At 41.3% G+C, this 27,831-nt stretch overlaps 1 protein-coding gene across 2 annotated transcripts; it reads left to right on the plus strand.

Moving 5' to 3' along the window:
• The first annotated feature begins 243 nt into the window (after positions 1-243).
• LOC111977195 (adipolin) lies at positions 244-27,082 on the plus strand. 2 transcript variants are annotated; one of them, XM_024006550.1, is made up of 8 exons: positions 244-1,462; positions 15,394-15,498; positions 15,902-16,013; positions 16,345-16,535; positions 17,563-17,671; positions 17,903-17,996; positions 23,888-23,966; positions 25,715-27,082. In XM_024006550.1, exons 1-8 carry the CDS (start codon positions 1,289-1,291, stop codon positions 25,811-25,813), a joined length of 963 nt encoding a protein of 320 aa, XP_023862318.1. In that variant the 5' UTR covers positions 244-1,288; the 3' UTR covers positions 25,814-27,082. The 2 variants fall into 2 exon arrangements, with proteins under 2 accessions (XP_023862318.1, XP_023862319.1); XM_024006551.1 differs by having other exon boundaries at positions 16,348-16,535.
• Positions 27,083-27,831: the final 749 nt, after the last annotated feature.

Consider the following 27,831-nt stretch of genomic DNA (forward strand, 5'->3'; position numbering starts at 1 on the left):
ATAAATTCCTAAATATGATTTGGATCCAAACACAGAGCTACACACACACTGTAGTTTGTCTGCCAAAGAACCTCCTCAGTTTTCCAAAAAGGAGTCAAGCATTTCATCTATGAGATAAAACAGAGACTGAACAAACCAGTGGGGTTGCCAATTCACTGATGAGAAAAATAGAGGCAGCTAGGGGAAGGAAGAAGAGAGAGAGGGAGGGAGAGTGACGATAAAACTCCACTGTGAGCACTCCTGTAAGCTCAGTCACAGAGAGCAACAGAGAAGGAGAGAGAGTGAGAGTGTGTAACGAGGCAAGCAAGCAACAGGGACCTACCACACACACAAACACAGTGCTCTCTGAGGTGAAATTGCACATGTTTTTGTCACCCCAGAGCAGACGGACTGGGTTGATGAATGAGCAGTAGTGAGTTATGTACAGCTGGGTGTACTGGACAGCAGAGACTGTGTTGCTAATAACCCTCAAAGTGTTTTTCACACCACTTTGAAGTTTTCTCTTTGGATCTGCTGCTGCGGGGGACCAATTTTATACCCTTTAAGGAGAAAAGAAGAAGGAAGGCCAAAGGCTAAAAAAATTGGACCATCTCCAACTCCCCTTGGACTTTTTTTCATTCTCTGTCTACTCCTGAGGGAAGCACGTGTGAGGAGGACTGAGGGATTGAATGCCAAGCCGTATCCTCTGAAGAAAATCCCAGCTATTATGGGACTTCCACTTTACTCAACTATCGAAATATTATGAGGAAGATCCATTGCTCAGTGTGAGAGAAAGAGCAAGAAAGAGGGTGATAAAGAACTCTACCATCCACTTCTACCCAAGGGTTCCCTCCCTCCCCCAGCTTCAATCACCCCTCCTCTCTGCCTCTCTCTCCTTTGCCCCCTGCATCCCCCTCCTCCCCCCCACAGAGCAGAAAGCGTGAAAAATCTCACTAATGGGTTTATTTGCTGTCAGATCTGTGCCGATCTGTCATTCCCCGGGACCACATTTCATAGTTGAGTAAGCCGCCTGGCTTTCTGGCTAGAGTTAGCTGTGCTCCAGCTCCTGCAACACACTGCTGTCTGGCTCAAAGATCATCAGGAAGAGAGCAGCAGCAGGCAGCCAAACCAGGAGTCAGAGTTGTTGTAGTCCTCCAGTTTGAGGTCCAATCATCTTGGTTGGGGTCCTTGCATTTTTGAAACCGGGCAATAACTTTATTCTTCCTAATCGTTGGACAGTTTGGACAGACCACTGGGCCAGTTGATCGAAGTTTCAGGGATCTTTGGGTTGATTTAGTGTTTGTTGAAGATGTGGTGTGGGCCGCTGGCCGTGCTGGCTGTGGTGTTCTGGACCCAGTTTGTTCTGCTGGAAGGGGTGGATGCCAAGAAGGAGCGGAAGAGGACGCAGGAGACCCCCCCACAGCACACAGAGGCATACAACACTACCCTCTCCAACAGCGAAGAGGTCGGCGGGAGCACCAAGGTAATGCTTGATTTGAAACTGACTAAAATGTGGTTTTGAAGTCACCAGCGGCTGCCTCCAACCTCTTTGCTCTGTTGATCTGCTGGTGTATTTCAAACTTTATGGCTGAAATGTGTATATTTGGTCTGATCCTACGAGTGCTGAACATCAGAAGAATGTTTATGATTAGTATGTGGAATATGTAATGAACTTTATTAGCGGTTTTGGATTGTGACTTTTGATTTTGATAACCTTATCTGATGAATATCAAAGTACAAACCTCATAGAAAATAAAATTGTGGTAGTGCCACCTAAACTCAAACAACCTGCTAAATTATCTGATCGCATTCTCATAACCTTGGAATCTATTCTGAGATATATACTTGAGCTGATAATTAACTTGTTAAATTATGGATTGCAATGACTGGCTATGGCAGGTAACATGCTCTGACAAATTTATCTGGACTTGATTCAGGCTTTATGAATGTATAATTCATGTCAAAGTGTTTTATAGAGAGAATGAGTGTAGTGGTGTAGTGGCAATAGACCGCATAGAACAGGTTTGCCCTACTGGGTCAAGCCTGAGAAAGTGAGTTGTGTCTGAAATGTGTGCAAACCTAAATGGATGACTTCCTGAAGAATGTGTGGAATGTGGGATGATCAATGCACCAATTAGTCCTCACTATGGGGGGCTAACACCGATTTCCCAGCCTATCAGATTTAAGGATTGTATATTGACAAATCGGGGCTCAAGAGGGTTTGAATCAACGTGAATTAGGGATAAGAAGATGTGACAGTTTAGTCTACATTCTCTAAATGTGTAGCCAAAGTATAGTATTTATTTAAATATAAAATATGGACAGTAATTGGCAAACAGATAGAAATTTGTATTTTTACACCAAAAGTACAATATGAAAAAGGTGTAGTAAAAGTTGTTTTCTGTTGAAAATACACCATGTGGTACTTGGGTAAACACAAAATGCTCCGTTGCCACTGATTCATACATCTACTTTTCATTTATGTTTCCCTGTCCAAAAACAGCATTTGACCTTTCACATTCTTATTTATTGGTTTATTGCTGGTATTACATATTTCCAGGAGTTTCCAATGAGGTATTTGTTTTGCCTTGAGCCCACCCATTGTGTTGGCATTCTGAAATAACCCTCGCTGCCCCATCCGCTCAATACCAGCCCTTCCTCCCAGTCCAAGCTCTACCAGGTGGCCTCTCTGCCCTGTTGGTTGGTTAGCCTATGACTTTTATTTGCCATAGATAGAGTGAGGATTTGTTTCTGTATTCTCAAGAAGAAGAACACATTATTCAGCCCTAGCCTGTCTCATTGTGATCTGGCTGTGTTTATTTGACTTGGTTTGCCCTGTAAAAGCAGAAGGCTCTGAAGGATGACCTTGTGTCAACCCCCAGGTTGCTGAAGACTGAGGATTTCTGCACCCCACTGGGTAATATCTGTTCAGTTCTCTCTCCCATCTATCCAACCCGAGCCCAGGGTGTCTCTGTCTCCATAGCCCCCCTCCGCCCCCCTCCATCTCCCCCCATGGTCCAGCAACAGGCCACAGGCAGACTGCCATGATGTAATTCCTGGGAAAGTTAGGTGGGCAGATATTTAAAGAGCTTTGGCAGTACTGTTCCCAGCCCATTGATGCTGTCATTCACAGGGCCAGTCTGACTCCGCTGTGTCTGGGACATCCGATAGGGGCGGTGCGGCCCAGAAAAACTGGGGCAGCGTGCCGTGTAAGCCCCTCACAAAGCCCCATAGAAAGGGTCCTGAAAGAGGACACCTCGACAAGGATTAGCCCCCTGTGCCCCCCTCACTTACATTCTTTTCATCTTGTCTCCCACAATCTGAGGGTAATGACATAATCACTCCTAAGACCCTGTGTTATGGCAGATAGTGTCTCGCCCAAATACTGTCACCTCTAGTTGAGGACCCTGGGGTTTAGACTTTACATCTAAAGTTAAAGAGTGGAGATGTTGAAGGTTAGACAATGCAACAAAACTAATTTAGGCTACATAAGACTCATTTAGGCTACATAAGACTCATTTAGGCTACAGAAGACTCATTAAGGCTACAGAAATTGAGCACTTCTTATTGTAACGTGGTCTCAGGGATATTTGTCTAATTCTGTACGTAAATCTATGACATTCCATTTGGTATGATAAATTACATTACGTTAGGTTACGTTATATTAGGTTACATAATGAATGCAATATTGGTCGTAGGATGTATAGTATCATACATCTTACCTGGTCGTACAATAGCATATGAATTGAATGATGTGACTTATCATACATCCTGGAGGACGTATAGTATTGCACATCTTTATCTGATACCAGGTTGCTTGTTGCGCTGTAACAACAACAGAGAATTACTGGGAGAATTTACGTTGGCGGTTATGGGAACTAAGAACAAAGATTAGGAGAACTAAAATGACAAAGGTTAGGTGAATTTACTTTTAGAATAAGGGTTAACTGAAGGGTTAGCTAAAAGGTTCAGTTTTCCCCGACACGACTCAAACATTCAACCTTTGGATTGCTAGAGTGTGCCTTTAGATTGCTAGAGTGTTGCGGATTATGCCCACCCATCCTCGCCGACCAACCTCCCTACATTAGTTTCTGTCTTAAGTAACTAGACCATTAGTAGGTGTCATATGTCTTGGGGATGCTCAGAAATACGTAAAGTATATTTCGTATTGGCTCTGAGGCCAGGCTGCTTACTATGCATTTTGTATGGACAATGCCACAGCAAAATGGAATGCTATATCATCCAGAGTTCAATGAAAATGTATCCAGTAAAAAACGGATAATGTCTGCAAGCAGTGCTTGGTAGCTTTATTTCATGATGGAATCTTAGTTTGTTCAAGTTTTATCACTTAATCCTCACACCTGTAGGGGAGAGTGGGGTAAATGGAGCCATTTTTTACATTCAGCATTTTTACATTCAAACAGTCAAGGGAAATATAGAATTCTTTCTCACAAAGATATCTACATATATTTCTGAATGTGGTGTATCCCTGGAGATAATCCAAATTCATATAAGCATTACAGTTTTTGAAAACATAGCTTGTCCAAAAAAAGGGGTCTCTTGGCACAACTTCCCCCGGGTATGGGGGAAGTTGAGCTGCGGGACAGGGTAAGTTAAGCCGCCTACACATTTCTGTACTGAATGAAATATTACCACTACCATTTTAAAACCACGCCTATCTTTATTTCCCAAACACAATTCACCACAACCACAATCACTTTTTTTCCATCTTTTGAATCATTTAACACAGGATTTACACCTTAACACAGACTTTGTACTTTTTAAACACTTTTATCACAGGCTCTGTTGTTACCTCATATCCCAGCGATAATGCCTTGCATTACAACTGGGAAGAAAACACTTACATCTGCTCAACCATTGGCTCAACTTATACTAAGGCAAACATTTAGACCATATTAGCACACACAGCTACAAGGATACAATTTCATGCTGGGTTTAGGACCTTATATTGAAGCTTATAGAGACCCCAACCGATGTATAGAAGAGTCTTAAAACGATCTACTTTGGTTTAGATGAAACCTCTAACACAATACATTAATTTGACTTCGTGAAAATCCGTTTTTTGGACCTAACTTGCTAACCACTTTTTCCATGTGGTTTCTTCCTTCACAGACTTCATGAAATGATGACCTCTTCCTAAATATTTGGTCAAATGATTAATTTTGTGTATGGTTGGCTCAACTAACCCCTTTGGCTCAACTTGCCCCACTCTCCCCTACCTGTAATGTTTTGGAGAAAACAACCTCCTTATTAAAGTGATGTTGGCAGGAGAACACCGGCTTGTATCTTCAAACAAGCCAAACAGTTTATACATGTGCATGTTTTTCTTTTCGCTCAAGCAGTGGAAAGTCTTCTTGTGATGGCATTCATTTCGTATCTGGCCCAACCCCAGTGAGAGCTGTTGGCAGGGTGCAGCAGACCACATTCCATCAGAGATTTTCCATTTGAAATTGATCACAATTGAGGTGTGGAGTGGTGCACTTTGTGAAATTTGGTGAGATGATACAAAGCAGTAACCTTTTGTACCAAGCAGTAATTTTTTTTGCACCAAAATCAACATTATGTCTGCTAAAATCGCTGACAGCACTACACATTTATTTTCTTCTACCATTCTTTCTGGGCATGTGTCAAAGTAATAACATAGATGGGTAATGATTCACAGTCCATTCTATCATGATTTCACTGACTAGCACCGTAAATACACTGTGAGGGCAGAACTGCGTGAACAATATATACATTTGTATTTCATTTCTTTCCAAAGTGCAGTGAAATCTGTCAGTGTTGAGCAGCAAAGGGCTCGGTCAGTGAAGTCAGTAATTGAGGCAGTCAAATCGAACATCACACCTAGCGTGTTGAGTAATGGCTAAGCAGTGCCCTGGGGGAGGGCTTGAGTTTCCCCTCTCTCATCCCAACACCATGATTAATGAAGGGGTGTGTGGCACTGTTTGAATCGCCCCACAGACAGGGGACCGGGCTGGGAATGCACGCACACACGCACGCACGCACCCATACACACACAACACAACACACACGCACCCCTCAACACACCCCCTCACACACACACACACCCACACACAACACACACACACACACACACACACACACACACACACACACACACACACACACACACACACACACACACACAGGTAAAGTAAGTATAGCCCACTAAGCTTGCCCATCACCATATCCAACCAAAAGATTGGAAACAGTGAGAACAAGGATGCCATAGTGAGAGTATGACATTTATAACATGTCGTAATGACCATTGTTTAGTTACACATTGCACAATCAATTTATGCACTCATTGAAATCCTGACAGACCGCTATAATAACAATAAGCAGCCCTTTGTCATTATATCTAAAATCTACAAGTAAAATAAACTGTTAGGACGATATTCCCCTTGAAATAAAACTTTTTTTATATATATATTAGGCAAAGAGGTCCTGTTTTATTTGGATTACCTCTTATTTTAATAACTTCTAATTGATGCCAGATTTATAGAAATCCCTTAATCTTGCCTGATACATATCATGTGCTGGTCATGTTCCTCTACCTCAGATTCACATTGGACTGGAGTCTTGAAAGTAAAGAATAATATAGGGGTGTATACGCCTACTGCCGTGCAAATGATTGTTAAAATGTTGGCAATCCTTGAATCGTTTTCAGAGCCATTGTTGTTTGTAGAAAAGAGTTATGCATTTCTTTTTTGCTGTGATATTTACATCAGACCTGCATTTGATGGGTGTTGAAGCCAGGGAGAATTTGGCATGTATTCAAATTTGCCTTTCAGATGAACGATGAATTACATTTTTATTTCCCTCTTATATTTTGTGCTTTTCTACTTACAACATGTTTTTAATACCTCATAAAGTAAGTGAGCACAGTACTTACACAATAAAAGTGCTTAAACCTAACAGAACGGAGGACTCTGCACTTATGTGGTAGAGTGGAACCACAAATGGAGGCTATGGAGCACATAAGAGAAGAAAAGATCTCATGAGTGTCTACAGTATCTACCTGGTGCATTCCACAGTGAATAAAACCATGGAGCATAACTCAGACCTGGGATCAAATACTATTTGAACAATTTTAAAATACTTTGAGTGTTTGCTTTACCCTGTCTGGAGTGKCTGGTGGGCATGATTTGCATGCTTGGGACTTCTCTATTAGTTCCATTTGTAGGGGGTGCGTACTGGCGGCAGAGAAGTCAGGCGCAGGAGAGCAAAAACTGATTTACAACGGCGCAGTTTAATAAATAAAACCACTGTAAACAGAACAATAAATCAATGGGTAAACAAAACCCGTTACACATCAGCATAACGTGCACAAGCACTACAATAAACAATTCCGGACAAGGACATGGGGGGAACAGAGGGTAAAATACACAACATGTAATGATGGAATTGAAACCAGGTGTGTGGGAAGACAAGACAAAACAAATGGAAAATGAAAGGTGGATCGGCGATGGCTAGAAGACCGGTGACGTCGACCGCCGAACGCCGCCCAAACAAGGAGAGGGACCGACTTCGGTGGAAGTCGTGACACCATTGCAAGTTCAATCAAGCACAAAAAGTTTTTCAGAACTTTGTGCTCTACAAATTAAGTATATCAGATAGTTTTTGAAACTAGGTTTGGAAAAACTGTTGAGTTTTCAGTTTGATATGGATGTGCAGCCAGAGTCATTTTTWATGGATCCTCTTACCTACCACAGATACAGGGGGAAATAGCCCCCATTTGAGCAATTTGAAGACTATAATTTGAACACAAAGCAGGTGTGTCAGCAATCAGACTCTCTGCAGATTTTTTGACTAAAGCACAGTTATTATTCCCTAGGAGGTTTCATGAATACATTTGATTGCTTTAGTAGCTCTTACATGTCTTCACTGGAAAGGAATGCACATTCAATGTTTGCACAAATATCTACGGCATGTTGACACTGCAGCAGTTGTTTTGTGGAAGGAAAAGAAAGAAGATATGACGGCTACACCATAGGAATATGTGTACGTGCAGCATACCCACAAATAGTGTGACTTGAAACTGGCTTGATCCTTTACAGTCATATCATTTGATAATTTGTTAGCACTCTAGAGATTAAAATGGTGTCTATGTTTCATGTGGTTAATATCCGAAGGCCTACACTTTTCTCATATCCTCAACAACTTTTATGTGACATCTCTACAAAGTTAAAGTGCAGCGTTGCGTGCAGGGTGTACCAGTTGCACAGGTTGCATGTCTCACCATATTTAGTGTTGTGGTGGTAAATCCTCTGTCTATGAGGTGCATCGGGGGAGAACTGCGGTGGATTGGACGCTCATTAGGGGGGAACGGGTGGATGCGTGACGGTGGGGAAGCATGTGGTTTCCCCCTAGCCCAGCCCTACTGTAGCCTGGGGATCCCTGCCTCCCAGGATGCGATAGGCCCTCCCTTAGTTAGCCTCCTACACGCATGCATGGATGACTGCGAAAGGACTATAACGATATAAAAACAAGGGATTAGGGACGCCTCTACATCATCCTATCCCACGTCAAACTAAATATGTACCTGTTCACAAAACATACATTAGACATAATCTCACAAGCTTATTTTTTGGTGTGGCTGGTGCACCCTGCTCTCACGTTTACATTTGTTTGGTAAAAACAGTAGGATAAAAACACAAGTCCATTCCAAACATTTTATTTTAAGAGCTTTGTCACGGACCAGTCAGTTAACATTACAAGTTATTGTTTGCACGGTGTAGGTATTTTTTCTGTACTAGTTGGTGCATTTTAAGCAGTAAATTATGGATACTTAGTAACAAGTTAATAAGGACATTTCAATTAAAACAAGCTAAGAGTTATGGGCTATACTGTTATGTCTACAGAGGAGGCGGCAAAGCTTCTTATTCTTAATGATTCAGAAACTACCTGCTATGTAGAGTGCTGTTCTGGTTGAGTATTTATTGCAGCCAAATAGACAAGTTTTAACAGTTATGTCTGTGGTTGCATTCCAAATGACACCCTATTCCCTACATAGTGTACTACTTTTAATCAGGATCCATGGCCATATGGCACCCTATTCCCTACATAGTGTACTACTTTTAATCAGGATCCATGGCCATATGGCACCCTATTCCCTACATAGTGTACTACTTTTGACCAGCTCTGGTCATTTGGAACGCATATGTGTTTTTGATGGCATGCTGCCCCAGGGACATATTTCCCTCCCTTTATTGCTTCAAATATAATTCTACCTAATTTCCCCAAACATACAAATCAAATCAATTTCTATTTGTCACATACACGTGTTTAGCAGATGTTATTGCGGGTGTAGCGAAATGCTTGTGTTTCTAGCTCCAACAGTGCAGTAATATCTAACAATTCACAACAATACACACAATACACACAACCTACAAGTAAAATAATGGAATTAAGGAATATATAAATATTAGGATGAGCAATGTCTGAGTGGTATAGACTAAATACAGTAGAATAGAATACAGTATATACATATGAGATGAGTAAAGCAAAAATATGTAAACATTATTAAAGTGGCCAGTGACTTCAAGTCTATGTATATAGGGCAGCATATACATAGATTTGAAATGACTGGCCACTTTAATAATGGAACACTAGTCACTTTAATAAAGAGATGCATGTAAAGGGATTATTCATCACGACTCTAGCAACTGTTTCCTGAATGATCATGGATATAATGAAGCAGTAATTAAATTGGTGAATCGCATACATTGTAGGTAGGCTATTACATATTTGCAACCTTACATGCAATGTTCAACAACATAGTGTTGCAAAAGTGTCATGATATTGTACATCATGCATACAAACTGGGATGTTCATCATATACAGTGGTCACATATTTGTAAGTAAAGTTCATTGCACTATAAGGATCGGGGCATGTAGCAATATACACCATCCCTTCAGTATGAATAAAGCCCCCACCGATGAGCCAAACAAACAGTGTTTGATGTTCTGAGGGATACCTTTTAGTTTGACACCTTAAGAATGTCTGACGCATTTTCCAAATCACCACTGGAGTGGTGTGCTCTCACAGCTGTTGAAAGACACGGCCATTGGATGGCACTCATACAACAGCCGGGATCAAAGGGAAGTACAGATTGATACCTGTATCTATCCTCTGTTCACTTTGTTCATGTGCTGTACGCGCTGATATAAAGGTATGTGAGTGAGAACATTGTTTCATTTGCGCCACACTCAACAGGAACTGGATTAAACATACAGTAACTGACAGTTTTTCTATTTCGTCATGCAATGGGATTTTAAGTTCTCTGTGTATGGACTCAGTCCTTCATCTGGGGAATATTGAAGATAGTTTCACTGAGGTGCAATGAATCATAATTTCTTGCCAGCTATGGGAAGCGCCACCATCTATCACTATTGGATGTCATGGTAGCAAAAATATTATGCTGAGTGATGTACAGCACGATCAATGAAAGTGAGGAATGTGTGTCCATACTAGAAAGATAAAAGACTTGAACAGATCTTAAAATCCTCATGACTTAATGTTTGATTGATGCACTCCTGACACCAAATAGCAATTCTCATGATATGTTGTGTTACACACGGTATAAAAGTGTCAAAAAGTGATTTGCTCCATTTTGCAGTTCGAATAACAGTTATAATTACCTTGGTTACAGGCCAACTTCCTAAAATATCAAAAATCCTTTAGGGCACGGTTTTACGCGTTTAATTACAAATGCGTGTGCTAACAATACAAGACGATAACAAGCAGAAAGAGAGGCCTCCTGTCCTAGCAGTGCTATTATTATGCAGGGAATAGCTATGGTAGCATATATAATTATAAGTTGCATGTGTGGGCTGACTTGAGGTGGTCTAAAAACATCTGACATACAGTATGATGATCTATGTATGACATCAATGTGAGAGGAGAGGTGCAGTTATTTTGAGACTTGCAGGATGAACCGTCAGGCGTCGCGTTAAGGTCCTTGTTTTGCGTTTCACCTGCTGTCAATGTTCAGTGTGCATCACTTCAATCAAACAGAGTTGTCAGAGAGGGTCCTCAGTGATTATTGTCGGTGTTTAAATCAAACGTGTGGTTTAGGAATAGAGTTGCAGGCAGCTCTTTCAGATTTCTTCGGCGTCTCAAGCGCAAATAATTTTTCCTATGAGCTTTTAAGGTTGGTATGAAAGTGAGAGGTATAATTAGAGATAATTCCTATGCAGCATGAGCTGTAGAAAGAAAAAAAGGTTCAGTATAACCAATTAAATGGCCCGGGCAGTGTTGCAGTGTTATGGAAAAGATGTGGTGGATTATGCAGTAACAGTATCTTAGGCTTGACAAAATCTGTCTGCCGTTTATCTGTCTCCAGGCTTCAAAAACACAACAAAAACCCACAGACGTCTAACATGCACAAGCCACTGTGTTACTTAACTTGTTTATTTTGTCTGCCGTCACAAGAAAAGAGAGAAGAGAGAAGACGGAGAGAAAAACAAACCCAAAATATAAAACCTTTTTTTATTCCAGTATATTGAAGACAAGACAAACAAGGGGTTACTTTGTTGCTTTTGAACAGAACAAGAGGCGAGTCTCTCTTTCTGTCAAGAAAAGGAGGCATGTTAGTTATGCAGATAAGTGATCCGTGTCCTCCTGCCAAACCTAAATAAATAAAATTTCAGACAGCTCACCTTCATGGCTCGTCTTAATCTCCTCTTTTATCTCCACCACAGTCACTTGATGTTTTGGGAGGAGGAAGAAGGCCTTTGCTTGGGGAGGATTCAAGGCATTTTGTGGTTATTGGAATTCATACAGCATCGCTTTTCACCCAAATGAAATAACGTCAGCCAGGGTGGGTTAGGGTTAGAATTATTTGGTGGCAGAGGCCTTTCATTTTGATAAATGAGATATGTGAGGGTGTTTTTCTTCAACAAAAGTATAACATCACCACACATCCAGAATCCTTGCATGTCAATCAAAGGTCTACAATCATCACCACTATCAAATCAAATCAAATCAAATGTTATTTGTCACATACACATGGTTAGCAGATGTTAATGCGAGTGTAGCGAAATGCTTGTGCTTCTAGTTCCGACAATGCAGTAATAACCAACAAGTAATCTAACCTAACAATTCCACAACTACTACCTTATACACACAAGTGTAAAGGGATAAAGAATATGTACATAAAGATATATGAATGAGTGATGGTATAGAACGGCATAGGCAAGATGCAGTAGATGGTATAGTGTACAGTCTATACATATGAGATGAGTAATGTAGGGTATGTAAACATAAAGTGGCATAGTTTAAAGTGGCTAGTGATACATGTATTACATAAAGATGGCAAGATGCAGTGGATAATATACAGTACAGTATATACATATACATATGAGATGAGTAATGTAGGGTATGTAAACATTATATTAAGTGGCATTGTTTAAAGTGGCTAGTGATACATTTTTACATAATTTCCATCAATTCCCATTATTAAAGTGGCTGGAGTTGAGTCAGTATGTTGGCAGCGGCCACTAAATGTTCGTGGTGGCTGTTTAACAGTCTGATGGCCTTGAGAAAGAAGCTGTTTTTCAGTCTCTCGGTCCCTGCTTTGATGCACCTGTACTGACCTCGCCTTCTGGATTGAGTAGCGGAGGTGAACAGGCAGTGGCTCGGGTGGTTGTTGTCCTTGATGATCTTTATGGCCTTCCTGTGACATCGGGTGGTGTAGGTGTCCTGGAGGGCAGGTAGTTTGCCCCCGTGATGCGTTTTTGCAGACCTCACTACCCTCTGAGAGAGCCTTACGTTGTGGGCGGAGCAGTTGCCGTACCAGGCGGTGAACAGCCCGACAGGATACTCTCGATTGTGCATCTGTAGAAGTTTGTGAGTGCTTTTGGTGACAAGCCGAATTTCTTCACCTCCTGAGGTTGAAGAGCGCTGCTGCGCCTTCTTCACAACGCTGTCTGTGTGGGTGGACCAATTCAGTTTGTCCGTGATGTGTACACCGAGGAACTTAAAACTTTCCACCTTCTCCACTATTGTCCCGTCGATGGTGATAGAGGGTGCTCCCTCTGCTGTTTCCTGAAGTCCACAATCATCTCCTTTGTTTTGTTGACTTTGAGTGTGAGGTTATTTTCCTGACACCACACTCCGAGGGCCTCACCTCCTCCCTGTAGGCCGTCTCGCGTTGTTGGTAATCAAGCCTACCACTGTAGTGTCGTCTGCAAACTTTGATGATTGAGTTGGAGGCGTGCATGGCCACGCAGTCGTGGGTGAACAGGGAGTACAGGAGAGGGCTCAGAACGCACCCTTGTGGGGCCCCAGTGTTGGAGATCAGCGGGTGGAGATGTTGTTACCTACCCTCACCACCTGGGGGCGGCCCGTCAGGAAGTCCAGGACCCAGTTGGACAGGGCGGGGTCGAGACCCAGGGTCTCGAGCTTGATGACGAGTTTGGAGGGTACTATGGTGTTAAATGCTGAGCTGTAGTCGATGAACAGCATTCTCACATAGGTAAACCTCTTGTCCAGATGAGTTAGGCCAGTGTGCAGTGTGGTTACGATTGCGTCGTCTGTGGACCTATTGGGTCGGTAAGCAAATTGGAGTGGGTCTAGGGTGTCAGGTAGGGTGGAGGTGATATGGTCCTTGACTAGTCTCTCAAAGCACTTCATGATGACGGAAGTGAGTGCTACGGGCGTAGTCGTTTAGCTCAGTTACCTTAGCTTTCTTGGGAACAGGAACAATGGTGGCCCTCTTGAAGCATGTGGGAACAGCATACTGGGATAAGGATTGATTGAATATGTCCTTAAAACAACCAGCCAGCTGGTCTGCGCATGCTCTGAGGACGCGGCTGGGAATGCCGTCTGGGCCTGCAGCCCTGCGAGGGTTAACACGTTTAAATGTTTTACTCACCTCGGCTGCAGTGAAGGAGAGCCCGCAGGTTTTGGTAGGCGGCCGTGTCAGTGGCACTGTATTTGTCCTCAAAGCGAGCAAAACAGTTATTTAGTCTGTCTGGGAGCAAGACATCCTGGTCCGCGACGGGGCTGGTTTTCTTTTTGTAATCCGTGATTGACTGTAGACCCTGCCACATACCTCTTGTGTCTGAGCTMTTGAATTGCGACTCTACTTTGTCTCTATACTGGGACTTAGCTTGTTTGATTGCCTTGCGGAGGGAATAGCTACACTGTTTGTATTCGGTCATGTTTCCGGTCACCTTGCCCTGGTTAAAAGCAGTGGTTCGCGCTTTCAGTTTCACGCGAATGTTGCCATCAATCCACGGTTTCTGGTTTGGGAATGTTTTAATCGTTGCTGTGGGTACGACATCGTCAATGCACTTTCTAATGAACTCGCTCACCGAATCAGCGTATTCGTCAATGTTGTTGTTGGACGCAATGCGGAACATATCCCAATCCACGTGATCGAAGCAGTCTTGAAGCGTGGAATCAGATTGGTCGGACCAGCGTTGAACATCAAGGTCGTTTCGGTCATTTTCTTCCTGTTATAGCTTACATTTTCAATTGTGGGCCAAAAAAACATTTCATTGCTGGTATGTTTGTAGCTAGGTATAGGTGAAAGTGTTGTTGGATGTTTAGAAATCTTGTCGTAGGCTAATTGGTCACTAAAATATCCTATGGATAGAGTAATTTTTCAGGGAGTCCTGAATGCACAGTACGCTCATGTAAATGTTTGTGTTGAAAAAAATCACTTCAGAAGTCTTGTTTATTTTCCTTTGACCCTATTAGGCAAATAAGAATTGACGTGGCACCTGAGTGAGTTATCTGGAGAGAAAAAACAAGCAAACAGGGAGAGTCTTGGAAAGAAAAAGTGACTGAACATAATTGGCAAAGTGAAAGATACGACACAAAAAGCCTTCTTCCCTCTCTCTGGAATGGCAGTAGATCGGCAAGGAGACACGGAGAGAGAGAGAAAGAATGAAAGAGAGTTCGCTTAACAGTGTGACCTGCCTTGATGTCTGGCACCATTTAATAGTATCTTAAAGCAAGATTTTCCAATGGAGGGTAAGCAGAAATTATGACTCATTGGATTCAGTTACATAGTTACAATACTTTGCATTGTGTGCCAGTGGGCGAAATGATTCCAGACTGAAATATCTGATGAATCTTGCAATTAGCACTGTTCTCCTTAAAGAGCCATTTTGATTGAGGAATAAGAACAAAATGCAACAGTTTGGGACTAGCTTGATTGTAAGTACATTCTGGCAAAACCCTTAATCATACTTTATTTCACTGGGCACTTGTTTAATGCTCACCATCAATCAGCCAGGTTTATGTAGGTACACCTGCCTCTCCTTGATGTATCATTGATTTATAGTAGGCCTGTCTTCGTTGCAAAATCAGACCTCTGAAATGGTTTGATGTTGAATGAAAAATGTCTCATGGGTTTCTCTGTCTCATGTATCCTATAGAATCCTGACAACCAGAGAGTGGATCCCCTGGGATCATGGATGGACTTTGTGAAACGACCTGTAGGCAACTTCCCTGGGAAGTGCCGCAAACGCAAAAGGCCACTGGTAAATATAACAATGGCTTCGGTGGTGGTTCAAAGAAGCTAGCTGATCAAGCACTGGTTCGTTCATTACATTGGTCACGAAGCATCTAGTACGATACATAAGTAGAATATTGGTTGTTTGAATATTGAAACAAGTTTCTGTTTCAAATCGTGTTCACAGCAGTGGAGGCTGCTGAGTGGAGGATGGCTCATAATAATGGCTGGAATGGAGTCAATGGAATGGTATCAACCACATGGAAACCACATGTTTGATGTGTTTGATACCATTCCATTGACTCCATTCCAGCCATTATTATGAGCCTTCCTCCCCTCAGCAGCCTCCACTGCTGTACAGTAGATTATCTTCTTATTCATATGATCCTATATTATTATGTAATGTGTTATTATTTCCTGGTCTCTGTCAGCCCGGGCCACCAGGTCCTCCTGGCCCCCCAGGCCCCCAGGGACCACCTGGATCTCCCGGGGCAGAGGTCACCCAGGAAGTCCTCCTCCAGGAGTTCAAAAAGATGATAAAAGGTGACATCATATAAAGTCCTAAAATGTCATATAAAGACACAACATGTGATAAAGTCTCATCTGGTCCTTCGCTGTGTATAGGAGGACTTGATTTCAAGACATTGGTGATTGATTGTTACTACTGATGGATCATTGTCTCAGTGAAGGCGGAAGTATTTCATTAGTACCTGACCATCCACGGTAGATATTGGGTCAGCAAGCTCACTACTCTAMTGGTGTACTGTAGCGCCAGAGAAAGTTTTTTTTATAGTTTAAAGTTAAGTCCATATTCGTGTCATCTTTCTTTATTATTTCTTTAGATTATCTCATATTCCTTCTGTGTTTTAATCAGAAGCTACAGAGAGGAGAACTGCTGCAGTGGATAGGCAGACCAGTACCAGTCCGAGTCAGATACCCACGGCCCACATCGCCCTGGAAGGAATGACCTCTTACAGGAGGATAGAGGAAGCCTTCCACTGTAAACTCAAAGGACCTGTGGTTGTCGACAAGAAGACACTGATGGAGCTACAAAACTTTCAGACGGTACGTTTTGGAGGAACAATCGAGAAGTTTGTAAAGAATGTAGACGCTTGTGAAGTATTTGGTCACCCCCTTGAACATCTTTTGTATCCTCTTGTCTTACTCTAAACCATTCAGTACACAATATCAAGTCCATGTTAATATTCACAATCAGGTTTCTATCTTTCAATTTTCTTTCTTTTAGCCATGTTTGAATATTGGATTTGAACCAGCAATGATTCTGGTTATATCCACTTGCTGTATAAGAATCACTCCTTCCCTAGAGTCTGACAAAGCAGTAGCATGCTGGAGCTCAGACTGGCTCCTTAGTCAAAAATGCAATGCTCCACATCACTTTCTGGGTCGGCACACAAAAGGCACTCTGTCTGTGACTTGGAATATGGTGTGGAGAGGACAAATTTATACTCTGTTTAAATTAGCATGCTGTAGTGGAAGAACTATGCCCAGGGACATTCTGAGGCGGGAGGTTAAAGGGGCAATCAGCAGTTGCTACATCCATTTTTGGATTTATAAATGAATGATATGTACCCATTGATTCTTGAAGAATATATCTTATACAGTTCTCATGAGCTTAGTTTAACTGTCGTACCCCATCAGAACCCAAAGTATAAGCTTGTTTTACTCCAATGTTTGTTAACAAAGTAAATGTCAACAAACACTGTATAGCCTCAAAACATGGTTAAAACTATAACTTTGATACCATGGATGGTCAGTCCTTGTATCCATAGCTCTATCTATGAATTTGAGAGTGATTACATTTCTCCAGCCCCATCCCTCAGCATTTTACCAAAACAGTGGCAGGGATACGCTTTGTTATTGTTTCAACTGCTGATTGGTCCTTTAAGAGTAGACATATACCAAGTTTAAGAAATGTCAGTTGGAAAAGTTTGGATTGATTGCTCGGGTGTTCACTTTGGCAGACGTACAGATATCAATTGAGCCCAAAATTGAGATGTAAAATTTGGTATTTTTTATCTGTCAGTCATTGTATAACTCCATTCCACACGTCACATTGTATTTCTCCTTCCAGCCTCTTGCTAAAGGTGCCTTCCTCAGAGGGACGGGAATGGACCAATCCACAGGACGATTCACGGCTCCCGTCACAGGGATCTACCAGTTCTCTGCTAATGTTCATATCGGTAGGGAATACTTCTCTACAATAAGGAAATCTAATTAACAGGGAATCATCTTGGGAAATATATTGATTTGGAAGTTGGAATTCAATATCAAGACAATGAATGAGGCCCCATTTATACAGATATTTTGCTAAAATATTATATATTTTCAGAGGACTCTGTGACCTTTTATTCAGAGGTGTTTCTAAGCAGGATAATGTCTGACCTCAGATGAACTCTGTTTTCTCCCTGAAGACCACAATGAGGTGAAGAGGAGTAAGAGTCAGCTGAGAGCCAGGGACAATGTGCGAGTGCTGATCTGCATCGAATCCCTGTGTCATCGATATACGTGAGTACCATCAGTCTCAGTCAGTAACACTTTACTGTAGGTGTCCTTTGGAATGTATTCATAAAGCATTTATCACAGCTATATAGCACAATCTAACATTTGTCATAAGCTGTCGTAAGTAGCTTTAAATAGTTATGAGTAACGGCATAATATGTAATTAAACTTGTTTTGATGAGTGTTACAGATAACTGTTCATCCTGTTGTCATATGCTCTAATGTCAACTGTTAATAACAACTGCTATTAAACAGTCTACATGACAACTTATGCCATATGTTATTGCATGCTACATAAGAGACTACATACCATGTGTTAGAGCAGGGTGTTATGTCATTTACCAACCTCTGTGTCACATTATTACATTTCATGGAATGACTGATGTCATAACCATGTCATATGCGCTTAATAAAGTGACATTAATTTGAAATGTTATAAAACAGTTATGAGTGTGCTTATACCACAGGATGAGTTGAAAAAACTATCATAAAACTTTACAATTCAAAGGATCTCCAACAAACATGGGCAAATGGGAGCACATATGTACTTAGGATTTTCTTTCTTTTGACAACGAGACAATAAACAGCTCTGAGTTGAACAAATTAGACCACYTCCTGGTATAAAAAGGACACATTATAATGCCATCAACTTGCAAAAAAATACACAAACACTTTTAAACGAAATGGAATCAAATAMAATTTTTACAACATAATCAAGGTTGCTGGGGCACAACAGGATTTGTGACAGTAAATAATCGGAATAATAACGACCCAGTTAGGTTGAGTTAAATAAGATTTGTTAAGATGAAAAGGTAATTGTGCAAGTAAAATAGGATGTAAATGTGTAACGTGACAAAGAGTATGTTTTTTTTATTCCACCTGTAGCTAGTGAAGTTAGCTAGCTAGTGCTAGCAGATAGCTAACGTTAGCTAGATAGCTAAAGCCGTCCGTCAGCTGCGAACCGTGGCTATTGAACCTTGCCTTTCAGTGGGGGAAATGTCTTTGTACCAAATTAAATAATCAAGAAAATCACAGAGACAGAACCCGCACTAACATTACCAGTAACAACAACCACAGTGCTTACATTAACTTATGGTAACCCACCTAACGCCATCAATATAACACTATTACCAAAAGTGACAACAGTTCAGAACATAAAGTAACCAGTGATCTAAAGTTGAAATGAAACAACGTTTCACACACATAATGCATTATTTTCAGAGATAGCTAACAACAGCAAGTGAGCTGCAATAAAAAAACTGTTCCCACCCATTACAAGTCAAAATGTGATTGGTTGATTCCACTGTCACTACAAAATTCTGCTCAGTTGAATGGCAGATGTCTTCTATCGAGCTTCTGAGGGCTTAGCGCCTGGTGAGCTATCTAGCTAGATTTATCTCAACAGAAACCACCAAAGAAAAATCCTGATTAGATATTTTTTCTCCTCAGTTTTAACCCTTTCCAACACAAACGGAAGAGATTAAATCAGAATGTAATTGTAAAGAAGAATATAATCCGAATACCATTGAAATATTATTCAAAAGATAAAATTTAAATCAAAATGACATTTATATTTAAAAAATACAACAATTATTTTATAATTGGGCCTTCTCTGAACGTATAGATTGCCTTGACGGTTCCCCACTGCCATCCGTGGGTCGTAAAAGTAACGCAATTGCAACGTCAACTACTTATTACTTAGTTACCTTAACTAACAAGCCATTTTTTCATAATATACAGTGCCTTCAGAAAGTATTCATACCCCTTGACTTTGGCAGGACGTCCAACCGGCCTCACAACCGCAGACCACATGTATGGCGTTGTGTGGGTGAGCGGTTTGCTGATGTCAACCTTGTAAACAGAGTGCCCCATGGTGGCGGTGGGGTTATGGTATTGGCAGGCATAAGCTACGGACAACGAACACAATTGCATTTTATTGATGGCAATTTTAATGCACAGAGATACTGTGATGAGATCCTGAGGTGCATTGTCGTGCCATTCATCTGCCGCCATCATTATCATGTTTCAGCATGATAATGCACAGCCCCATGTCACAAGGATCTGTACACAATTCCTGGAAGCTGAAAATGTCCCAGTTCTTCCATGACCTGCATACTTACCAGACGTATCACCCATTGAGCATGTTTGGGATGCTCTGGATTGACGTATACGACAGCGTGTTCCAGTTCTCGCCAATATCCAGCAACTTCGCACAGCCATTGAAGAGGAGTGAGAAAACGTTCCAAAGGCCACAATCAACAGCTTGATCAACTCTATGTGAAGGTGTGTTGCGCTGCATGAGGAAAATGGTGGTCACACCAGATACTGACTGGTTTTCTGATCCACGCCTCTATCTTTTTTTCTAATATACCTGTGACCAACAGATGCATATCTGTATTCCCAGTCATGTGGAATCCATAGATTAGGGCCTAACACATTTATTTCAATTGACCGATTTCCTTATTTGAACTGAAACTAAGTAAAATCTTTGAAATTGTTGCATGTTGCGTTTTATATTTTTTATACCAGGACGTGGTCCATTTTGTACAGCTCAGACCAGTTTATTGTCTCATTGTCAAACACTTCAAATTAATGTCACTTTACTTATGGTTTCTTTGCACATTATATTAAGGGCAGATCACATGGTTATGACATCGATCATTCCATGAAATGTAATAATGGTACACAGAGGTTGGTAAATTACATAACACCCTGTTATAACACATGGTATGTAGACTCTTATGTAGCATGCAATAACATATGACATAAGTTGTCATGCAGATGGTGTAAAAGCAATTGTTATTAACAGTTGACAGAGTATATGACAACAGGATGAACAGTCATCTCTAACACCCATTAAAAATAGTTTAATTACAGCTTATGCCGTTACTCATAACTATTTAGAACTACTTATGGAAGCTTATGACAAATGGTATGTGCTATATAGCTGTTGTAAAGGCTTTATGAATGCATTCTTAAGGACACCTACAGTGAATTGTTACCGTCTCAGTCTATTGATCATCTATCAACAAATCAGTATGATAAAGTTTATTTTATTTTATTTATTTCACCTTTATTTAACCAGGTAAGCTAGTTGAGAACAAGTTCTCATTTACAACTGCGACCTGGCCAAGATAAAGCAAAGCAGTGCGACACAAACAACGACACAGAGTTACACATGGAATAAACAAGCATACAGTCAATAACACAATAGAAAAAAWGTCTATATACAGTGTGTGCAAATGGCGTGAGGAGGTAGGCAATAAATAGGCCATAGTAGCGAAGTAATTACAATTTAACAGATTAACACTGGAGTGATAAATGAGCAGATGATGATGTGCAAGTAGAGATACTGGTGTGAAAAAGAGCAGAAAAGTAAATAAAAACAATATGGGGATGAGGTAGGTAGATTGGGTGGGTTATATACAGATGGACTACGTACAGCTGCAGGGATCGGTTAGCTGCTCAGATAGCTGATGTTTAAAGTTAGAGAGGGAAATATAAGTCTCCAGCTTCAGCGATTTTTGCAATTCGTTCCAGTCACTGGCAGCAGAGAACTGGAAGGAAAGGCGGCCAAAGGYGGTGTTGGCTTTGGGGATGACCAGTGAGATATACCTGCTGGAGCGCGTGCTACGTGTGGGTGTTGTTATCGTGACCAATGAGCTGAGATAAGGCGGAGCTTTACCTAGCATAGACTTATAGATGACCTGGAGCCAGTGGGTCTGGCGATAAATATGTAGCGAGGGCCAGCCGACTAGAGCATACAGGTCGCAGTGGTGGGAGGTATAAGCGGCTTTGGTGACAAAACGGATGGCACTGTGATAGACTGCATCCAGTTTGCTGAGTAGAGTATTGGAAGCTATTTTGTAGATGGCATCGCCGAAGTCGAGGATTGGTAGGATAGTCAGTTTTACTAGGGTAAGTTTGGCTGCGTGAGTGAAGGAGACTTTGTTGCAAAATAGAAAGCTGATTCTAGATTTGATTTTGTATTGGAGATGTTTAATATGAGTCTGGAAGGAGAGTTTACAGTCTAYCCAGACACCTAGGTATTTGTAYWTGTKCACATAMTCTAYGTCAGAACCMTCCAGYGTAGTGATGCTAGTCGGGTGGGCGGGTGCGGGCAGCGAACGGTTGAAAAGCATGCATTTGGTTTTACTAGCATTTAAGAGCAGTTGGAGGCCACGGAAGGAGTGTTGTATGGCATTGAAGCTTGTTGGGCCAGATGTATACAGAATGGTGTCGTCTGCGTAGAGGTGGATCAGGGAATCACCCGCAGCAAGAGCGACATCATTGATATATACAGAGAAAAGAGTTGGCCCGAGAATTGAACCCTGCGGTACCCCCATAGAGACTGCCCGAGGTCCGGACAACAGGCCCTCCGATTTGACACACTGAACTCTGTCTGCGAAGTAGTTGGTGAACCAATATCCTTCCAGGATACCCGGGCCAGGTCGATTAGAAAGGCCTGCTCGCAGAAGTGTTTTAGGGAGCGTTTGACGGTGATGAGGGGTGGTCGTTTGACCGTGGACCCATAGCGGATATAGGCAATGAGGCAGTGATCGCTGAGATCCTGATTGAAAATGCCTTCAATATCTAGTCATCCCACTCCAAACCATTTCAACATATGACCATATGGTTCTGATTTGTTCTGGCTTTTGCAACATACTTGGAGTGTAGTAAAAACAAAACAACATCAAAACTATTTTTGCTTCACCCCCAAAAGAGTTAGCTAATCCATTCTATTGTCTGCCAGGGCAGCCTTTCTTGTTGTGTTCATGAGGCTCTATATTGACAGCAGTCATTGAATCCATGCGTGATAATCAGAGTTTAATGCCAGTTTTATGAGCTGTTAAACACGTTGTGTGGAGCAAGTTAGGCATTTCCTGTGTAAAAGTGAAGAACGTCTTTATATGAAATGTCCTCTCACTTCTTCCCTTGGTCCCTTTCGCCTCCAAAATCGTTCTAGACTCACCTTTGACACCTGAGAAACCCTGCTGCTGCTACCAACACCACAGGCCAGGGTCGTTTATCATCATAGCAAAACATTTTGCAATGAAGAAAAGGAAAATGTCATATTGGAAAGGTTCAGGTAGTCCCTCCCTGTTTCAGTCCTATTTTTTTGAATTAGTTGCCTATTGAATATGACCCTGAATAGAGAAATGCCCTTTTTGGGAAGTGTGAAGGATGAATTTTACACACTCATTTGTAAATACCAGAATATTACACACCCATTTTCGGTGATATGAGTACTGTTGTTCACATACTTTGGCCTTTTTTGTTTATATAAAGTAAGCAAAATCTGAAATGTTGAAACAAACGGTACCAAAAATGTCCTCCATATATACAGGCCAACAACCTTGCTTCACAACCTGGTATTATGAAAGAAATGTATAAATAATATTGTTATCCGAAAAAGTGGGCTCATTTTTTTTGCCTTTCCACCCCTATGCCTCCAGCCTGTCTCGCTCTCCCACACATGAAAATGCAGAGAATGTGAAATGAGGCTCATTGCGATGGCAGTTAAAGTGAAGACAAACATGATTGATTCACCATAAAAATGTTGCGTTTTCCACTAAACAGGAGCCAGTGGTCTCAGCAAGAGTTGTACGACTAGACTCCACGCCTGCTATATTACATATTACTCTCTGCACTGCAGACTTCATTATAGACTCACTGTAATGATTATGATGATTCAAGACTCAAAATGAAGCAATGGCATGTTTATTTAATGTGTACAAAAACATATTTTGCATGAAGTATCATGCAATTAGATGATTTAGTTTCAGAACATGTTAGGTGTGTATAGATTAAGTGAAGTTATTTAGAACAAATATAAAGTTCAGGAAAAAAGATGATGATTAATTGTCAATCATTTTTTGTTTTCTTTGTCATTGCAGGTCATTAGAGATGATTGTTGGATTGGAAAGTAACAGCAAGATCTTCACAGTGAATGTGCAWGGGTTACTAGAGCTACAGGTAGGCTCATATTTATCAAACCACGCTCACCATTTAGATTCTCCAGTAGGGTTGAGCTGAATAAAAAGCCTTTAAGAAGGGTTGAGAAGTATAATTACTATTGTACAGTCATGGCCAAAATTTTTGAGAATGACACAAATATTAATTTCCGCAAAGTTGACTGCTTCAGTGTCTTTAGATATTTTTGTCAGATGTTACTATGGAATACTGAAGTATATTTACAAGCATTTCATAAGTGTCAAAAGCTTTTATTGACAATTACATGAAGTTGATGCAAGAGTCAATATTTGCAGTGTTGACCCAAATTTTTCAAGACCTCTGCAATCCGGCCTGGCATGCTGTCAATTAACTTCTGGGCCACATCCTGACTGATGGCAGCCCATTCTTGCATGATCAATGCTTGGAGTTTATCAGAATTTGTGGGGTTTTGTTTGTCCACCCGCCTCTTGAGGATTGACCACAAGTTTTCAATGGGATTAAGGTCTGGGGAGTTTCCAGGCCATGGACCCAAAATATCGATGTTTTGTTCCCGAGCCACTTAGATATCACTTTTGCCTTATGGCAAGGTGCTCCATCATGCTTGAAAAGGCATTGTTCGTCACCAAACTGTTCCTGGATGGTTGGGAGAAGTTGCTATCGGAGGATGTGTTGGTACCATTCTTTATTCATGGCTGTGTTCTTAGGCAAAATTGTGAGTGAGCCCACTCCCTTGGCTGAGAAGCAACCCCACACATGAATGGTCTCAGGATGCTTTACTGTTGGCATGACACAGGACTGATGGTAGCGCTCACCTTGTCTTCTTCGGACAAGCTTTTTTCTGGGTGCCCCAAACAATCGGAAAGGGGATTCATCAGAGAAAATGACTTTACCTTAGTCCTCAGCAGTCCAATCCCTGTACCTTTTGCAGAATATCAGTCTGCCCCTGATGTTTTTCCTGGAGAGAAGTGGCTTCTTTGCTGCCCTTCTTGACACCAGGCCATCCTCCAAATGTCTTCGCCTCACTGTGCGTGCAGATGCACTCACACCTGCCTGCTGGCATTCCTGAGCAAGCTCTGTACTGGTGGTGCCCCGATCCCGCAGCTGAATCAACTTTAGGAGATGGTCCTGGCGCTTGCTGGACTTTCTTGGGCACCCTGAAGCCTTCTTCAAAACCATTGAACCGCTCTCCTTGAAGTTCTTGATGATCCGATAAATGGTTGATTTAGGTGCACTCTTACTGGCAGCAATATCCTTGCCTGTGAAGCCCTTTTTGTGCAAAGCAATGATGACGGCACGTGTTTCCTTGCAGGTAACCATGGTTGACAGAGGAAGAACAATGATTCTAAGCACCACTCTCCTTTTGAAGCTTCCAGTCTGTTATTCGAACTCAATCAGCATGACAGAGTGATCTCCAGCCTTGTCCTCGTCAACACACACCTGTGTTAACGAGAGAATCACTGACATGATGTCAGCTGGTCCTTTTGTGGCAGGGCTGAAATGCAGTGGAAATGTTTTTTGGGGATTCAGTTCCTTTGCATGGCAAAGAGGGACTTTGCAATTAATTGCAATTCATCTGATCACTCTTCATAACATTCTGGAGTATATGCAAATTGCCATCATACAAACTGAGGCAGCAGACTTTGTYAAAATTTATATTTGTGTCATTCTCAAAACTTTTGGCCACGACTGTATAATGAGTTGTATTATCACTATAACAAAACAAATAGTAATCATATTATTGTATTTAAAATGTTATTGTATCTCCTCAGGTTGGACAGTACACCTCAATATTTGTGGACAATGGAGCTGGGGCATCCATCATAATACAGAATGGCTCTGACTTCATGGGCATGTTGCTGGGTGTATAGCCTTACGTCCTGGCCTTGGAGCTGGGGGTATACCTTACCTCTTCCCATTGGACACCAGGGCCCTGGCCACGCAAGGCATCTGTATCTAATTGGACTACTAACAGATGCTTCTGGCCTATCACCATCCATGGAGGAGAAAGGACAGTTTTGAAAGCTTTAGGACTGTGTCTCTCCACAGACACCATGAAAGCAAGCACTCCCATGGGCCAAGAAAGACATTAAGTACATTCCAACAGACAAATCCTAATAGACAAGACTTCAAATCACTCAATGAATTTTTTTTATTTGAAAGGTTTTTATGTCAATCTATTCATTTGTATGGCAGTAAGTAAGTACAGTACATAGACCTGTGAGTGTGTATATACACTGGATGATGCAAAGATGCTCAGATGCATTGTACGAGATGCATGAGAGCAACATTAGTTCCGGTTTTGGGGTTTTCGTCACTGGTTATTTGGACTTATCAGGATTGGGCGAAGGCGGTGCTTAAACTGTTTCGCCTCGAGTGCTTCGTGCGTGTGCCCACATGGATCAGAAGGGGAGGGGGGTGGGCTTTGGCTGAGGGTTTCCTTTTGTGAGGGTGGAGACTTCATTTTTGCTGTAACTCTCAATTTCTAACACGTATGAACACAAAAGTTAATCACGCAGCTGACCAAATTTACACAACATTTTACTTGGGTTAACAGAGAATAGTTTCTGTCTGGAACTATTTTGTGGGAGTCAAATCCAAACTAACCTATTTGGTTAGAGCGTTTAAATGAAATGCGAGTGTGTTGGCCATTCTGTTTTATACCGATGTATTTAATATACAGTGTTTCCAAGTTACGCTTATGCCAAATGATATAACTGCCACGGTGAAGCAGAAAAGATGTTAAATATTGTTTTATAAAATGCCAGTTGTTTCAGCAAAAGAGACTGATCATGTTATCTATTCAATTAGAAAATACTCACATATAGATTTGTGTTGTGTATATCTATACGTTTTTTTCGCCATATAGCTGATTAAGTTTTCTGTAAATTATTATAATATTTAATTAATACACATTGTTAAGAATTGAATTTGGACGTACATGGAGTTTATGTTCAAATGTAACCACAAATGGATATTCATATTTTTTCTCACCCTAGGGATTCATTTACAGGTTATATAAAGTTTCAAGACTAGCACAGATTGGAGTACAATTATGTTTTATACTGATTTGCTTTTTAATAACTAATACAGTATGGTATATTGTAATGAGATCAAAATTAAACTATGGTCAAATATTATGTTATTTCTGTCTTTACTAAATACATGTTAGTGCTGAAAAAAGCTTAACATTTACACTGAGTGTAAAGATCTTCCAGATATTGAGTTGCATCCCGTTTTGCCCTCAGAACCGCCTCAATTCGCCAGGGGGATGGACTCTACAATGTGTCTAAAGCGTTCCACAGGGATGGGGGGCCCATGTTGACTCCAATGCTCTCCACAGTTGTGTCAAGTTGGCTGGATATCCTTTGGGTGGTGGACCATTCTTGACACACACAGGAAACTGTTGAGAGGGAAAAACCCAGCAGTGTTACAGTTCTTAACAAACTCAAACCAGTTCGCCTGGCACCTTCTACCATACCCTGTTCAAAGGCACTTAAATATTTTGTCTTGCCCATTCACCCTCTGAATGGCACACATACACAATCCATGTCTCAATTGTCTCAAGGCTTCAAAATCTTTCTTTAACCTGTCTCCTCCCCTTCATCTACACTGATTGAAGTGAATTTAACAAGTGATATCAATAAAGGATCATAGGTTTCACCTGGATTCACATTGTCAGTCTATGTCATGGAAAGAGCAGGTGTTCCTAAAGTTTTGTACACTCAGTGTATATTGGAGAAGACTAAAAGTATCAATAATCAATGCATTTTACAGAGGATTGCGAGCCTTTTTACCGCCTCGACCAGTCATATAATGGAGTTATAATGGGGGTATGAATAATTTTTAAAAATATAAATATCTTGGGTGGTCTGTGTATCACAAGGCC

This window comes from Salvelinus sp. IW2-2015, linkage group LG17, assembly GCF_002910315.2.
Source record: "Salvelinus sp. IW2-2015 linkage group LG17, ASM291031v2, whole genome shotgun sequence".
Lineage (NCBI taxonomy): Eukaryota > Metazoa > Chordata > Actinopteri > Salmoniformes > Salmonidae > Salvelinus > Salvelinus sp. IW2-2015.